The following is a 17371-nucleotide window of genomic DNA, read 5'->3' as shown; positions in this document are numbered from 1 at the left end:
CGCCGGGCGCTGATCGGGTCCCGCCAGTCTTGACCGCACACCCACCGTCTCTGGTCTGCCGAGTGATTCGCTGACCTCCCGAGGAATCTTTAGAAACCCGTGCGGGGAGACACAGGCCGCGCAGAGCCTGCCGAGCTTCCGGAGCAGAGGACGCGGGCCTGCGTGGAAGGAGCTCCGCAGACGAGGAAGAAAAGCCCGCGAGACTGCCGAAGCCCGCCTTTGCTGTCCGTTCGCGCGCGCTGGACTGGACAGTTCCGCCCCAGCGCCCTGATGGACAATACCTAGGCAACGCCCCCGTCGTGAGTGACAGCTAAGCTCATCCAATCCCTGCCTGCCAGAGGCCAGAGTGACAGGTGTATTGACCCATCTCTTTTCAGGTTCACCCTCGCGGTTGCGCTGAGACCTGATCCTGTGGGGACGCGTTCGCTGTGAAGCCGGCAGAAGATAGTTTAGAAATGGTTGTCACGAACGGAGCAAAGCAGAGGAAGAGATGTGCCGCTCCTGCCTGAAGCGACTTGAGCTTTGCTTCCTGACCCTTCCTACTGTTGTGACTGCTTGGACGCTCAAGGGAGCCCGGCTTCTAGGGCAGCAGCCTGCGGTGGCGACCTGATGGGTGCCACCAGCGTAGTTCACAGGTCTGGAAGCCACAGGGACCAAGTTCAAGCAGGTGAAGTTGATTATAAATTACTCAACGAATGTGTGCAGTGTTTTTTTTTTTTAACATGTGATCAACCCAATACAGTAGATTTTTATTAGTGGGTATTTTCCGGGAGACTGCCCTGACATTTACTCTGCATTCTGATCTTCATTCCAGAATACGCCACCTTCCGTGTTGATATGGATTGCACACCAGATGTTCCCCAAGAGCTCACATGTGACACCCATCAGGAACATTCAGAGGTGAAATTTTTATAGGCCTGAGGCATTCTAGGAAACTGAGGCAGTGTGACCTCCCCTTTCAGACCCCAATTCTTTAGAAAAACAAAGGTCTCAGGCAAGTTGCTCAGAATTATAGGCATGAGTTTATTAGAAGAGATAGGAAGGAGAAAGGGGACATTCTCGAGACAGGGGGACCTCTCAGGAGAGGAACGGTGTGCCCTCCAATCCTCCAGTTTTATTGGGGTCCCAGGGAAGTTCCTGGAGAGTTCCAAAGTTACACATATTGACTTTTGACTGACAATAAAATGACATCAGACTTTTGCTCCCCGCTGTCTTGACAGTGCTAGGTCACTTTGGTCGACGGTGACTGGTTCTGATTGGAACCTGTTCTTACAAATTTTATAGTTAGGGAGAATGAGCCATATCTCTGAGCTTTAGGATCTAATCTGGGAAAGTGTCACAAAAGTCCCCCCTCAGAGTAACTTGGGTTCATCTTATTGACATTATTCTGGGCCTGCATTTCTCCTGCAGATAACAGGTAGTTTGTTGAGGAGAATGTGACATATGAGGCCAGGCAGTAGTGTGTATGAATTACTTCTTGGAAAATAAAGCATGAGGAGGGGCAGAACAGTGGGCCCATTTTAGAGGATTATTCACTGGACCTCATGTTTCCACCACTCACATCTGTCCGCCTCCTATCAAAATGATTATTTTTTGAGAGTTGTAACTTCATCAGTGGGTTCATCCACTTGATGGATTAATCATTTGAAAGAACCGCTATACTGGATGGTACCTGTAAACAGCCAGGGCCTGCTGGAGGAAGTATGTCCTGTGAGCTTGCCTTTGGGGTTTATCTTTGGTCCCTGGCATTCCTCTGTTTTTAAAAACATTTATTCTTTTAGTTATATACAACACCAGGATATGCCCTGACATGTTCATAAAGATATGAAATCAACCTATACCACTTCAGTCCCCAGCACTTCCCCCTGCCCCCTCAACCCTCCTTCCACTCCACTGATCTCTTTAGTTCATCTACAGTAGAGTTTTTAAAAAATCATTAGTATCCTGTGGATGTGCCTGATGCCAGGATCCACCATGCCCCGACCAGGCATATAGGAAAATTCTGTCAGATCCCTTCCACTGCTCCTTCCTTATCCCATCCCTTCTTCCTCCTCCTCTGTCCCCTTTGTCTATTGTACTCATCTTTCCTCTACTTTGTTGATATTTCCTCTCCTGTGTTTTTTTCTCTTCCTTTTTTTTTATACCACCCCTCCTCTCTTATTTTTAATTAGCTCCTGCATATCGGAGAAACTTTTCAATTTACCTGCATGTATTTCTTTTTTTTTTAATCCCTAATTTATTTATTTATTTATTTATTATTGGTTGTTCACAACATTACAAAGCTCTTGACATATCATATTTCATACATTAGATTGAAGTGGGTTATGAACTCTCAATTTTACCCCAAATGAAGATTGCAGAATCGCGTCAGTTACACATCCACAATTTTACATAATGCCCTATTAGTAATTGTTGTATTCTGCTACCTTTCCTATCCCCTACTATCCCCCATCCCCTTCCCTTGCATCTATTTCTTTATGTATTTCTTACCTATTGCTGCAAAACAAATCACTCCAAAAGTCATTAGTTTATGAAGGAGCTGGCCAGCAATTCCAGGTAGGCTCAGCTGGGCTCCTTCAGATGAGCATTAGGATGGCTGACCAGACAGCTCTGCTTCTGGGGTGAGCTGGCTGTGTACTGGGGCACCTCCACTTTCCTCCCTGTGCGGTGTGCCTTTCTCCAGCAGGCTGATGTGGGCTTGTTCTCATGGAGATTTCAGGGTCCCCTCTATTGCTACTGTGGTATGTCCTAGCTGGCATGCCTGGGGACGAGAAGACAGCCAGGTCTTTCCTCTACCAACAGGGAGCAAGCTGGAGCCAGAGCCAGGGACACTTCCTCCCAGGCCTCCTGTGCACCCAAGGACAATGACAGGGATTTTCACCCCACAACTCTTTGAACTAAAGTACCCATGGAATCAAGCTAGACAGGATGTGGCAAAGTCCCTCTCCACACCAACTTAGGCTGTGTACCCCAGGGGTGGGCAGACGTACAGGGCCAAGTCACGGCTCATGTGACCCTCAGTGCAGCCTGTGTCTGGAGCAGCTCTGGAACCATGGAGCTCTTTCCCACCCCATGGTGATGTTACAGGTATGAGGCTTTCCACACAACTGAGGCAGCATGAAGAGCCCCCCCTTCACCCCAAGACTTGCAATCATGCCAGAAAGATTCCAGACATGTTTCTCAGTGTATCAGAAGTGAGCTCATTTGAATGCATGTGAAAGTGGCAAAGGATCACTGAAGGCAGAGAGTGAGTCCTCTCAGGATGGAAAGGGACAGCACACTCCTTCTGCTCTCCAGTTTCACTGGGGGGTCCAGGAAGTTTCAAGAGTCCTGTCCATGCCACCTTTTGACTTACATCATATGAGCTGCATGGACTTCCTCCCAGAGAGGATGATGTACTGCTCAGAATTGGGAGTTTTTAGGGAGATTGAGTCCCATTGTTTTGTCTCAATTTCCCCATCCCCTAATGGGTTTCTTATTGAATTTCCCTATTTTTTGCCTCAATTTCCTGCCCTTTAATTAGTTCATTACCTTTTAATACGTGTTATGACCTAGTTTTGGAGATAAAGGAGGATCCAGGAGGCTTGGTTACATGAAATAATGATGACATTGTCCAGAAATGATAGTTTATCTCAATGAATGCTAGAGGAGGCTTTGACCTAGCAGGCCCCCATCTTACAGGTGTTTGCCATTCAGATAAGGCTCCTGAGGCTCAGCCACACTTCTTGATCTCTTCCTGCTCACCCATTCATGGCCAACTGCCACCTAACAGTCTCTCCTGGATTCTATTGTTTTCTGATGTGCTAGGGATTGAGTCCAGGGCCTTATGCATGCAAGGCAAGCACCTGAGCTATATCTACCAACTGAGCTATATATACCCCCGCATCCCCCCAGATTATTCCAAGACATTTGCACATCAGCATGATCTGGCTGCTTTCTGCTGAAGGAAGTGAACCTAGGAGAGGTGTCCACGCGTCCTTGTTCTTCCTCAGGTAGGGCATGGAACATGAAGGGTATGTAGCACTGCGGAACATCAGAGGTTCATGTTGGTGCATGAGGCACATGTAGAGCAAGAATCATGCTAAGACAACAGTAAAAAGCACAACAAAGCACTATTGTCTGCAGACAGCACAGAAGCAATCAGTTCCATCGGCCAGTCTCTGAAAACAATGAAGACAGTAACTCGTAAAAGCTTCGGGGATAAGCCATATGCCACTGATTTGTGAGTGGAAGCCATTTAAGGCTTTAGAAAGATTTTCAGAATCGTGAGAAACATGTACACATCATATAGTTTTAATAAAATCATAGGTGTCCCTTAAACTATAGAAATCTAATGTTATCGGATTCTGTAAAACACCTTTTTAAAAAATATTTGTCCTAAGTAGTAATACATGACAGTAGAGTGCACTTTGATAGATCATCAGATTGTGCATGATGTAGAATCCCACCAGTCATACAGTCATATATATATACATATGGTAATAATGTCTCGTACTTTCTACTATTCTTCCTGCCCCCATACCTCCTCCCCTTCCTTTATTCCTCTCTACTTAAAGTAACTTTATTCTTCCCTAGCTTATCCCCACATTGTGAATTACATCTGCATATCAGAGAAAACACTGGGCCTTTGGTTTGGGGGAATGGGCTTATTTTACTTAGCATGATATTCTCCAATTCTATCCATTTACCAATAAATGCCATAATTTCATTCTTCTTTAAGGGCTGAGTAATAGTTCATCACACACACACACACACACACACACACACACACACACACACACACATACACACTACATTTTTAAATCCATTCATGTGTTAAAGGGCACCTAGATTGGTTCCATAGTTTAGCTATTACGAGTTGACCTGCTATAAACATTGATGTGGCTGCATCATGGTAATATGCTGATTTTAAGTCCTTAGGGTATAAACTGAGGAGTGGGATACCTGACTCCAATGGTGGTTCCATTTCAAGTTTTCTGAGGAATCTCCAAACTGCTTTCCATAATGATTGCACCAATTTTCATTCCCACAAGGAATGTATGAATGTATACCTTGCTGCCCTCACCACCCCCACATCCTTGCAACATTTTTTATTGTTTATATTCTTGATGAATGCCATTCTGACTGGAATGAGATGAAATCTTAGAGTAGTTTTGTTTGCATTCTGTAATTGGTAGAGATGTTGAACAGTTTTTACATGTTTGTTGATTGATTGCATATATTGTACTCTGAAGTGTCTGTTTAGTTCATTAGCCCATTTATTGATTAGGTTATTTGGTTTTTTGGTGTTAAGTTTTTTTGAGTTCTTTAGATACTCTAGAGATTAGTTTGCTCTCTGTGGGTGGGAAAGATTTTCTCCCATTCTGAGGGTTATGTCTTCAAGTTTTTTTTTTGTTTTTTTTTTTAATGCTGAGGATTGAACTTAGGGCCTTGTGCATGTGACACAAGCACTCTACCAACTGAGCTATCTCCCTAGCCCTATGTAGGCTCTTTCTTCAACTCATTGTTTCCTTTCTGAGAAGAAGCTTTGTAGTTTGAATTCATCTCATTTATTGATTCTTGATATTACTTCTTGTGTTTTAGGAGTTTTGTTAAGAAAGTCAACATTGTGAAGGTTTAGGCCTACTTTTTATTAGGTGTAGGGTCTGGTCTTTTTTGAGTTGAGTTCCATGCAGGGTGGGAGATAGGGAATTAATGTCATTTTTATATGAGGAGTTCCAGTTTTCCTATCACCATTTATTGAATAGGCTATTTTTTCTCTAATGTATGTTTTGGCCACCTTTGTCTAGTATGAGATAACTGTATTTAAATGGGTTTGTTTCTGTGTCTCTATTCTGTACCATTGGACTACATGTCTGTTTTATTGCCAATACCATGTTGTTTTTGTTACTGTGGCTCTATAGTATAGTTTAAGGTCTGGTATTGTGATGCCACCTGCTTCACTCTTCTTGCTAAGGGTTGCTTTGGCTACTGTGTGTCTCTTAGTTTTCCAAATGGGTCCCATGTTACTTTTTCTATTTCTATTAAGAATGTCATTGGGATTTTATTTTTTTAAATATTTTTATATATATTTTTTAGTTGTAGGTGAACACACAGTTTTTTATTTTTATGTGGTGCTGAGGATTGAACTCAGTGCCTCGGCATGCGGGGCAAAAGCTTTATCACTGAGCTACAGCCTCAGCCCACTTACTGGGACTTTAATAGGAATTGAATTAAATCTATATAATGCTTTTGGCAGTATGATAATTTTGACTATATTAATTTTGCATATCCAATAACATTAGAGATCTTTCCATCTTCTGAAGTCTTCTTCAATTTATTTCTTTAGTGTTCTATAGTTTTCATTGTAGAGATCTTTCACCTTTTTTGTTAGATTGATTCACAGTTGTTTTTTTTTTTTTTGAGGCTATTGTGAATGGGGTAATTTTACTAATTTGTCTTTCAGTAGATTCATCACTAATATATAGGAATGTGTTTGATTTATCCATGTTGATTTTATAATATGAAACTTTGCTGAATTGATTTATGAGTTCTAGAAGTTTTCTGGTGCAATTTTGGGGGGTCTTCTAAATATAGAATCATGTCATCAGCAAATAATTTGAGTTCTTCTTTTCTCCTGTCTAATTACTTTGGCTAGAATTTCAAGGATGATGTTGAATAGAAGTCATCAAAGAGGACATTCTTGTCTTGTTCCATTGTTTCAGAGGGAATGCTTTCAATTTTTATCCATTTAGAATGATGTTGGCCTTGAGTTTAGCATACATAGCTTCTATGATGTTGAGGTATGCTCCTACTACATTTAGTTTTTCTAGTGTTTTGAACATTAAGGGGTGATGTATTTTGTCAAATGCTTTTTTTAAATCTATTGAGATGATCATATGATTCTTATTTTTATATCTATTGATGTGATGAATTATTGTTATTCATTGAACCAACCTTCATCCCTTGGATGAACCCTACTTGATCATGGTGCACTCTTTAATTTGTTTTTATATGCAGTTTGCCAGAATTTTATTGAGAATTTTTATGTGTATATTCATCTGGGATATTGGTGTGAAGTTTTCTTCCTTTGGTGTTCCTTTGACTGGTTGACCTGCAGACAAGATCATAAGAAACCAAGAACAGAACTTCCAAGAATTATGGGATAATATGAAAAAAACAAAATTTAAGAGTTACTGAGGTAGATGAAGGAGTATAGATAAAAACCAAAGAAATGCACAATCTTTTCAAAGATATAATATCAGAAAATTTCTGAAACTTAATGAATGAAATGGAAAATCAAATACAAGAGGCTTCCAAAACTCCAAATGTACAAAACACCAGACCTTCCCAAGACACATTATAATGAGAATGATTAACAGAGAAAAAGGATAAATTTTTAAATATCACAAGAGAGTGGGGGAAAAAACTATGTAAGTGATAAGTCCTGGAATAATATATTTAAGCTCTGAAAGAAAATGGATGCCAACCAAGTATTTTAAATCCAGGAAAATTAAGTTTCAGCTTTGAAAATTAAATAAAAAATCTTGCATGATAAACAAAAGTTAAAACAATTCACATTAGAAAGCCTGTACTACAGAACATTCTCAAAATATTCCATGAGGATGAAGTGGGAAAAAAAAGTAAAAACCAGCAAATAGAGGAACTACACCAAAGGAATAGTCAACCAAAGGAGAAACTAAGTCAAATTAAAAACCAGAAATAAACCAAAATGACCAGAAATATAAATCATGGATGTTAATGGCTCAAACTCTTCAATCAAAATACATAGACTGTCAAATGGGAATAAAAAACAAAACCCAACAATATGCTGTCTCCAAGAGATTCACCTCGTAGGCCAAGACATCCACAGACTGAAGTTGAAAGGATGGGGAAAATCACATATATGGACTGTGTAAACAAGCAAGGTTTCCATCGTCATATCAGATAAAGTGGACTTCAAGCCAGAGTTAATCAAAAGGGATAGAAGAAGGCAATTTTATACTGCTTAAGGGAATTATTCATCAACCAGACATTACAATCATATATATTTATGCCCTAAACAATGGAGCATCTATATACATCAAACAAACACTTTTCAACTTCAAGAATCAAATAGACAGGGTCTGGGGTTTTGGCTCAGAGGTAGAGTGCTTGCCTTGAATATGTGATGTACTGAGTTGAATTCTCAGCACCACATATAAATAAAAAATAAAAGTCCATCAATAACTAAAATGAATAAATGAATAAAATAAATATTTTTTAAAAAAAGAATCAAATACACCACAACACAATGATACTGGATGATTTTAACACATTTGTAGCCACTGGATAGATCCCACAAGCAAAAACTAAACAAAGAAACTCTAGAACTAAATAATATAATCAATAATTTAGACATAACAGACACATATAAATTTCATCCATTAATGATACACTTTCTTCTCAGCAGCACATGGATCCTTCTCTAAAATAGACCATATCACATGCCATAAAGCAACTTTTAGCAAATACAAAAAATAGAAATAATACCCTGAGTCCTATCAAATCATAATGGAATGAAATTAGAAATCAATGATAGAATAAAACATAGAAGCTACTCTAACACCTAGAGACTAAATAATATGCTATTAAATGACAAGTGAATAACAGATGAAATCAGGGATGAAATTTAAAAAATACTCAGGGTAAATAAGAAGAGTGATACAACATATCAAAATCTCTGGGACACGCTGAGGTCAGTGTTAAGAGGAACCTTCATTGCATTGAGCTCATTTATTAAAAGAATAAAAATCAAAAAATAAATGACGTAAATTTACATCTCAAAGGCCTAGGAAAATAAGAACAAATCAACATAAAATACAATACAAGGCAGGAAATCATTAAAAAATCAGAGTTGAAATCATGGAGTTGAAACAAACAATTTTAAAAATTGACAAAACAAAAAGTTGGTTCTTTGAAAAACTAAATAAAATCAATAAACCCATAGTTACACTATGGAAGAGTACTAAAATACACAATGACAAAGGAAACATCACAGCAGATACAGCTGAAATACAGAAGAAAATTAGAAACTATTTTGAAAATTTACACTCCAATAAAATAGAAAATCTTGAAGACATCTACAAATCTCTAGAGATATATGACCTACACAAACTGAATCAGGAGGACATACACAATTTAAACAGATCAATTAAAGTAAAGAAATAAAAAACATCATCAAAAGACTACTGATTAAGAAAATCCCAGGACCAGATGAATTTTTAGCAATATCCTACAAGAACTTCAAAGAAGAATTAACACCAATACTCCTCCAAGTATTCTATGAAATAGAAAAGGAAGAAACCCTTCCAAAATCATTCTATGAGGCTAATATCACCCTGATACAAAAACCAGACAAAGATACATCAAAATAAAACAGCTTTTTTTCTCTGTTACCACTGTGTTAGTAGAGGGATCCTTTGATCTGTGTCATTTGGGATCTCTTGGTGAAGTTAGCACTTTAACATGCCATCTTTTAGACCAATCTGAGGAATAAATATTCGGGCTAGATAATCATACCAGCAAAAAATAGTTACAGATAAATTCTGCTTATGTAGCAAGTTAGAAGGATTTTAGGCTTATGAAATTAGGCCAAACTTGACTCAGGATAAACTTCTGACTCTGGAGGAGCCTTTGTGATAGATATTACTAGGTACCCCCACACTAGAACCCTTTCCTTATAATCTTCCACCTTTATTTATTTTTGAGAACTTTGACACAACTGCACATCACAAGTTTCAGTTAAAAAAACATTGTCTGTTCCTACTATCCCTAGTTTTTCACATGATGGTGTGCTGTACTTTGTCAAATGCTTTTTCTGCATCTATTGAGATGATCATGATTCTTGTTTTTAAGTCTATTAATATGATGAATTATGTTTATTGATTTCTGTATGTTGATCCAACCCTGCATCCCTGGGATAAATCCCACTTGATCATCGTGCACTATCTTTTAAATATGTTTTTGTATGCAAATTTGCCAGAATTTTATTGAGAATTTTTGCATCTATGTTCATCAGGGATATTGACCTGAAGTTTTCTTTCCTTGATGTGTCTTTGTCTGGTTTTGGTATCAGGGTGTTATTAGCCTCATAGAATGAGTTTGGAAGGGTTACCTCCTTTACTATTTCATGGAATGCTTTGAGGAGTATTGGTGTTAATTTTTCTTTGAAAGTCTTGTAAAACTTGGCTGAGAATCCATCTGGTCCTTGGCTATCCTTGGTTGGTAGGCTTTTTAAAAATTTTTATATTCTTTTTATTTACTTATTTATTAGTTGTTGATGGACCTTTATTTTTATTTATTTGTAGGTGGTGCTGAGCATCGAACCCAGTGCCTCATGCATGCTAGGCAAGCACGTTATCACTGAGCTACAACTGCGGATGGTAGGCTTCTGATGGCATTTTCTATTTCATTACTTGAAACTGATCTGTTTAAAGCATGCATGACTTCCTCATTCAGTTTGTATAGGTCATATGTCTAGAAATTTGTCAATGTCTTTAATATTTTCTATTTTATTAGAGTATAAATTTTCAAAATAGTTTCTAGTTATCTTCTGTATTTGAGACATGTCCATTGTAGTATTTTCTCCATCTTGTATTTTAGTAATTGGAGTTTTCTCTCTTTTTCTCTTTGTTAGCATGACCAGAGGTTTACCTATTTCATTTATTTTTTCAAAGAACCAACTTTTTTTTTCCAAATGGAATATTTTATTAACATGGTAGTTGTCTTTTTAACATGTGCACACACACTCTGCACACTCAGAATGATCTGCCTGGGGAAGAAAGACTATGCCTAAGTGGAAAATGAAAAATAAAAAAATTCCTGTAGGTTTTCATTATTGTAGGCAATTATGTCCACATCACTTACAAAGCTATTGCCAAATCTGTCCAAGGAAGCAGAGTTTGAAAGGGGAGGAGGAGATCTTGGGATAAATTCCACAGTACTATAGCAGAGCTCTCAATATGAGAAAGCTGACCTAATGTGGACTTTTGCGGTGAATTTTCTGTTTGCAAAATATGAGAAGAAGTTTATCAACGGGGAGAAAATAAGAGAAGGTGGTGTGAAGTAGGCTTTTGCACTCAATTTTCCTCACAGTATTGTGCAGGGTCATTAAGAAAATGCTTAGTCTTTTTCTGGAACCAATTTTACAACTTTTGCAATTACAATGGTCTTACCCTCATCTCTTAAAGTAAAATTACCCATTTGAGGGAAGTCTTTAAAGGTCTCAAGGCAGATGATTCCTGCTGTCCTTAAGCAGGCGATGTATACTTGATCTTGTTTCACAAAACGGGATTGAGTCTTACTTTTTCCCCTGATTTTTTGTCTACCAAGCACATTAAGGCTGTTATTTTGACTTCCTCAATACAGGTAAGAATATACAGCACCACATTATACCCTGGGCAGATGATGGATTTGTGCTATATAATCACTATCTGGCATCAAATATGCATCCAGAATGACAAAGATTATTAGGATCACAAAGTTTGAATCCTGGAAGAATCACTTCTTCTTCAATAGTTTTGAGTCTGATTTTGAAGTTTTCACCTAGTGCTACAGAAACTGTTTCTACATCATCAGAAAGTATGCCTACAACTTCCACATTGTACTTATTTGGCATCATCACAAGTTTCTGACCTTTACAAATAGATCCTGATTCCAGCTTTCCCAGGACCATAGTGCCCATATCCTTGTACTTATCCACAATTGCAGCCTGATTGATCCATCAACTGATCTATTGAAGTTTGGCAAATTATACAGTTATGGAATAAATGGTAATCCAATGTACCAAGGATAGAAATCTGATTGCTCAAAGAACCAACTTTTTGTTTTGCCAGTTTTTGTTTCAATTTCACTTATTTCAGCTCTGATTTTAATTATTTCTTGTCATCTACTGCTTTTGGTGTTGATTTATTCTTTTTTCTAAGGCTTTGAGATGTCCTAAACCCAAGGCTAGCATCATCCTAAATAGAGAAAAATTGAAAACATTCCCACTAAAAATTGAAACAAGACAAGGATGTCCTCTTTCACCACTTCTGTTCAACATCATCCTTGAAACTCTAGCCAGAGCAAGTAAAAGAAAGAAATTAAGTGGCTACAAAAAGGTAAAGAAGAACTCAAACTATCACTATTTGCAAAAACATGATTCTATATCTGAAAAATCAAAAAAAATCCACCAGAAAACTTCTAGAACTAATAAACAAATTCAGCAAAATAGCAGTATATAAAATCAATACCCACAAATTAAACACATTCCTATACATCACCAATGAATCCACTAAAAGAGAAATTAGGAAAACTACTCCATTCACAATAGCCTCAAAAAACATAAATAAATAAAATACCTGGGAATCAGTCTAACAAAAGAGGTGAAAAACCTACACAATGAAAATTACAGAACATTAAAGAAAGAAATTGAAGAAAACCTCAGAAGACGGAAAGATCTTCCATGCTCCTGGATAGGCAGAATTAATAGTATCACAATGACTATACTACCAAAAGCATAATAGTAAATGAGGGAATCCTTTCAAACTCATTCTATGAGGCTAATAACACCTTGATACCAAAACCAGACAAAGACACATCAAGGAAAGAAAACTTCAGATCAATATCCCTGATGAACATAGATGCAAAAATTCTCAATTATCAGATTTAATGCAATTCCTACCAATGACATTCTTCATAGAAATGGAAAAAGCAATCATGAAATTTATTTGGAAAAATAAGAGACCCAGAATAGTTAACGCAATCCTTAGCAAGAAAAGCGAAGCAGGAGGCATCACAATACTAGAGCTTAAACTATTCTACAGAGCTACAGTAACAAAAAACGGCATGATATTGGCACCAAAACAGACATGTAGACCAATGGTACAGAATAGAGGACACAGAGACAAACCCACATAAATACGGTTATCTCACACTAAACAAGGGTGCCAAAAACATTCATTGGAGAAAAGATAGCCTATTCAACAAAGGGTGCTGGCAAAAGAAGAAATCCGTATGTAGCAAAATTAAATTAAACCTCTGTCTCTCATCTTGCACAAAAATCAACTCAAAATAGATCAAAGATTTAGGCACTAAAACAGAGACCCTGTACCTAATATAAAAAAAAATAGGCCCCAATCTTCAACACATCAATCTAGGATCTGACTTCCTTTACAAGATTCCTAAAGCACAAGAAGTAAATCAAGAACAAATAAAAGGGATGTATTCAAAATAAAAAGTTTCTTCTCAGCAAAGGAAACAATTAATAATTTAAGGATAGGGCCTACAGATTGGGAGAAAATCTTTATCACTTGCACTCCGATAAAGCATTATTCTCTTGGATATTAAGAACACAAAAATCTTAACACCAAAAAAACAAATAACCCAATTAATAAATGGGCTAAGGAATTGAACAGACACTTCACAGGAGAAATAAAATTGATCAACAAATATATGAAAAAGTGTTCAACATGTCTAGCAATTAGAGAAATGCAAATCAAAACTATTCTAAGATTTCATCTCACTCCTGTCAGAATGTCATTCATCAAGAATACAGGCAACAATAAATGTTAGCGAGGATGTTGGGGAAAATGTACACTCATACACTGCTTGTGGAACTGCAAATTGGTGCAACCACTATGGAAAGAAGTATGGAGATTCCTCAGAAAACTGGAAATGGAACCACCATTTGGCCGAGCTATCCCACTCCTTGGTTTATACCCAAAGGACTTTAAATCAGAATACTATAGTGAGACAGACATATAAATGTTTATAGCAGCTCAATTCACAGTAGCTAAATAGTGAAGGCAACCTAGATGCCCTTCAATAGTTGAATGGATAAAAAAATGGAATATTACTCAGCTTTAAAGAATTGTGAAATTATGACATTTTCCACTGAGTGGTTGAACTTGGAGAATATTATGCTAAGCAAAATAAGCCAATCCCACAAAATCCAAGGCCAAATATTTTCTCTAATATGTGGATGCTAATTCACAGTAAGGCAGGAGGCACTAGGGAAGAATAACATTATCTTAGATTATGTAGCAGGAAATGATGGGAGGGGAGGGATGGGGATGTGAGGATAGTAGAATGAGCGCTGGGGTTGCGGCTCAGAGGCACAGTGCTTAACTACCATGCAAGAGGCACCAGGTTCAAGCCTCAGCACCACATAAAAATAAAGATATTGTGTCCACCTATAACTAAAAATAAATATTTTTAAAAAGGCAGTAGAATGAATCAGACATTATTACTATATGTATATATGTGACTGTGACCAATATGATTCTGCAACATGTACAATCAGAAAAATGAGAAATTATATCCCATCTATATATGATATGTTAAAGTGCATAAATGCATTCTACTGTCACATATAACTAATTAAAACAAAAAATTTTAAAAAGAAGAAAGAAAAATATTGACTACCTCTTCAATGTACACTGCCAGGTGCTTAATCTCAGGTTCATAAAAAACAGACCTTATTCTTATATTGTTAATGTCAGGTGAGATTCCTTGGGGTTCACTGGCAAGTTGTGAGAAGCCTCTTGGGTTTTTTTTTTTGTTTGTTTGTTTGTTTTTTGTTTTTTTTGATACCAGGAAATTGAACTCAGGGTCACTCAACCACTGAGCCACATCCCCAGCCCTGTTTTGTATTTTATTTAGACAGGGTCTCACTGAGTTTATTAGCACCTTGCTTTTGCTGAGTCTGGCTTTGAACTTGCAATCCTCCTGCCTCAGCCTCCTGAGCCACTGGAATTACAGGTAAGTGCCACCATGACCAGCCCTTCTTGGCTCCTTTAGCTTTCCTCTACATGTTGTGCCATCTGCCAGGTTGGGTCAGGCGCTTGCTGAACACATGTGTCTTCCCTCTCCAGTGACCCTCTTTGCAGAGTGTATACTGGTTGACTCCTTGTTCTCTTGGGTCCTCACAACCCTCCTGATTGGGAAGTCAGGTGACAAACCAGAGTTTTTGTGTTAGACATCCAGTAGCATTTAAGTGGAAGTAAGTAATGAGTTTTAACTTTAATGCCTATAATTTTAGAGTCTCCCCTTCCATGTAATTAGAGTCAGTATTGTATTGGGACTCAACATTTTATTCTATGTTTCTTTTAGGCTTCTTGTCTTAAATTAATTCAGGTTGTTCTATTAGAGGAAAATTGGGGTACAGAAGAAGGAGGGGGTGCAGAAAAAGAGGGAGGAGGTGGAAGGAGGTGGAAGAGGAGGAAGAAGGGGAGAAGGAAGGGAGTGGAGAAGGAGGAACTGAGTGGAGAAGGGGAAGAAGGGGGAGGAGGAGAAGTGATGGAGGAAAAGGAGGGGAGAGTGGAGGTGGAGGAAGGGGAGGAGGAATTGGAAGAGGATGGAGAAGGGGGAGGAAAGGGTAGAGAAGGGGCAGGGAGGGGTTGGGAGGAGGAGTTGGAGGAGGTGGAGTGGAGGCAGAGGTGGAGGGCTTGGAGGAGGAGGGGAGGAGCTATAGAGCAATGCCAATGCTCCTGGCTGCTGATTTGGTTGAACAGGGATGAATTATATTTTTTAAACTGCACCAAGATAAAGATAATTTACATGCAAAGAAATATACTGGGTGTGTTGGGTGCAGTGGCACACACCTGCAATCCCAGCAGCTTGGGAGGTTGAGGCAGGAGGATCATGAGTTCAAATCCACCCTCAGCAAAAAGCAAGGTAAGGTGCTAAGCAACTCAGTGAGACCCTGTCTCTAACTAAAATACAAAATAGGTCTGGGGATGTGACTCAGCAGTTGAGTGCCCCTGAGTTTAATCCCTGGTACCACCCCCCAAAAAATATATTTACAGACACAAACACACACAGGTGCACACACACACATACACACACACACACAAGATCGTATGCTAAAGAGGAAAATGCAGGGATATCTTTGTGTTTAAAACGTGTTGTGGGGCTGGGGTTGTAGCTCAGTGGTAGAGTGCTTGCTTAGCACAGATGAGGCACTAGGTTTGATCACTAGCACAACTTAATAAAACTAAATAAACAAAAAGCCTCATAACTTAAAAAAATGTGTTGTACCTGGGAGCTTATGTTCATGAACTATCACTGGGTAAAATTATGATTCTAGAAGTCCACTAGGCTGATTAGAACAAACGCCATTTTGTTTGGTCAGGAAAGCGACTTCAGTGGTCAGATAAAGGAAGGACTAGGATCACTAAAATTTTGTGGCCCCTCATCTACTTTAACTGATTACAGCTTGTTGTAAAATATAATTGAGAGTTTCAATATTTTCTAGAAAAATGCTCCATTCAATTACTTTTCTTATCAGACCTCCTTTCAGGTCTGTGCATTGAAGCCGATGGAGGACCTCACCCAGGTAGGCCGATGATTCATTCTCAAGGGAGTACCACCATCTTGCACTCACATGGCATTCCCATCTGGGATGCCACTGTATCTTTCCAATGCTTCAGTGTCCACTCCAGAAGGATTCTCTGACACAAGAATGCAGAGTAGGATGCTGTGCCATGGCCCACCAAACCCTGTAGAAAGCCAATCTGACATGGCAGGATGAGATCCAAGCATCATTATTTATGCTCCTTTTGGAGAGGCACAAATCGTGTGAAAATATTTGATGGCTTTCTTCTATTTTTACACTTGGAACAATGAATCGATACTTTCTTTACATTCTTATAAAAGACCTTATATAAACCAGAGATACTGCCACACACGTGGGCAACCATTTTTCATCAGGGATAAAACTACAGTCATTCTTCTATCCAGTTGTTTCAAACCAAGGTGCATTAAAGACTCTTGTTAAAATTGTTCATATAAAATGCTGATTGGGATCATAGTCACTGTTTAAGAAGTCAGACTTTAAGAAGTAGTGTTCTAATCCAGAGCTCACTCATCACTCATGCTCCTTCACTCAGGAAGCAGTTCAGCCTGGAAGATGTCACTTTGACAGACACTCACAGAGTGAATTGTGGATGCATGGTTATAGGATTTTAGACCTGACATTAAAGGGTTGAAGTCATGATTTTAATGGAATAAAGTGAGTAACACTGGTCAAAGGTCACAACAATTAGTTTTTAATCTGGAAACACAGAGGGACGAATATGTTGAGGTGAGATTTGAAGTGTCATAGGGCAAGTCTTGGTGAGCCAACCCTTATTTTCAAAATGAGGTTGATGACTCAGATGCCAAAATGTGTTCCCAGGAAAACCACTGAGTTTTCTCAATCAAATCATAAACCTAGTTTTTCTTTTTTCATTATTAACTTCAAAAGCACAAATTTAGTAGGGGAAATGATAATTTTGAGGCAGGTGTTCTCAAGAGTGTGTATCCCTCCCCTGGCTGTGGTCCATCCTAAGTTGAAGCATGGACCATTTCTGACAATAAAGACATTGAC

General features: G+C 38.6%; 1 protein-coding gene across 2 annotated transcripts; it reads left to right on the top strand.

Annotated features, from left to right (window-relative positions):
- Nucleotides 1–2: 2 nt before the first annotated feature.
- Nucleotides 3–14228, top strand: LOC101971583 (uncharacterized). Of its 2 annotated transcripts, XR_013440547.1 has the most exons (6): nt 3–299; nt 378–667; nt 815–900; nt 3895–3992; nt 10329–10403; nt 11389–14228. XR_013440547.1 is itself a non-coding variant. In XM_078053263.1 (5 exons), the coding sequence occupies exons 2-5, from the start codon at nt 610–612 to the stop codon at nt 11491–11493; spliced, it is 324 nt and encodes a 107-aa protein (XP_077909389.1). In that variant the 5' UTR covers nt 25–299; nt 378–609; the 3' UTR covers nt 11494–14228. The 2 variants fall into 2 exon arrangements, 1 of the variants encoding a protein (XP_077909389.1); XM_078053263.1 differs by lacking the exon at nt 3895–3992 and having other exon boundaries at nt 25–299.
- The last annotated feature ends 3143 nt before the right edge of the window (nt 14229–17371 follow it).

This window comes from Ictidomys tridecemlineatus, chromosome 1 (assembly GCF_052094955.1).
Source record: "Ictidomys tridecemlineatus isolate mIctTri1 chromosome 1, mIctTri1.hap1, whole genome shotgun sequence".
Taxonomy (NCBI): domain Eukaryota; kingdom Metazoa; phylum Chordata; class Mammalia; order Rodentia; family Sciuridae; genus Ictidomys; species Ictidomys tridecemlineatus.
Note: the sequence above shows the minus strand (reverse complement) of the source record. Positions and strands in the feature narration are given on the sequence as shown.

Excerpts from the sequence above, each read along its gene's own strand:
- LOC101971583 (XM_078053263.1), top strand. The coding sequence starts at position 610 with ATGGGTGCCACCAGCGTAGTTCACAGGTCTGGAAGCCACAGGGACCAA. Across the intron at positions 668-814 it reads CAGGGACCAAGTTCAAGCAG|AATACGCCACCTTCCGTGTT; the intron begins GTGAAGTTGATT and ends TCTTCATTCCAG. Across the intron at positions 901-10,328 it reads CCCATCAGGAACATTCAGAG|GTGGTGCTGAGCATCGAACC; the intron begins GTGAAATTTTTA and ends ATTTATTTGTAG.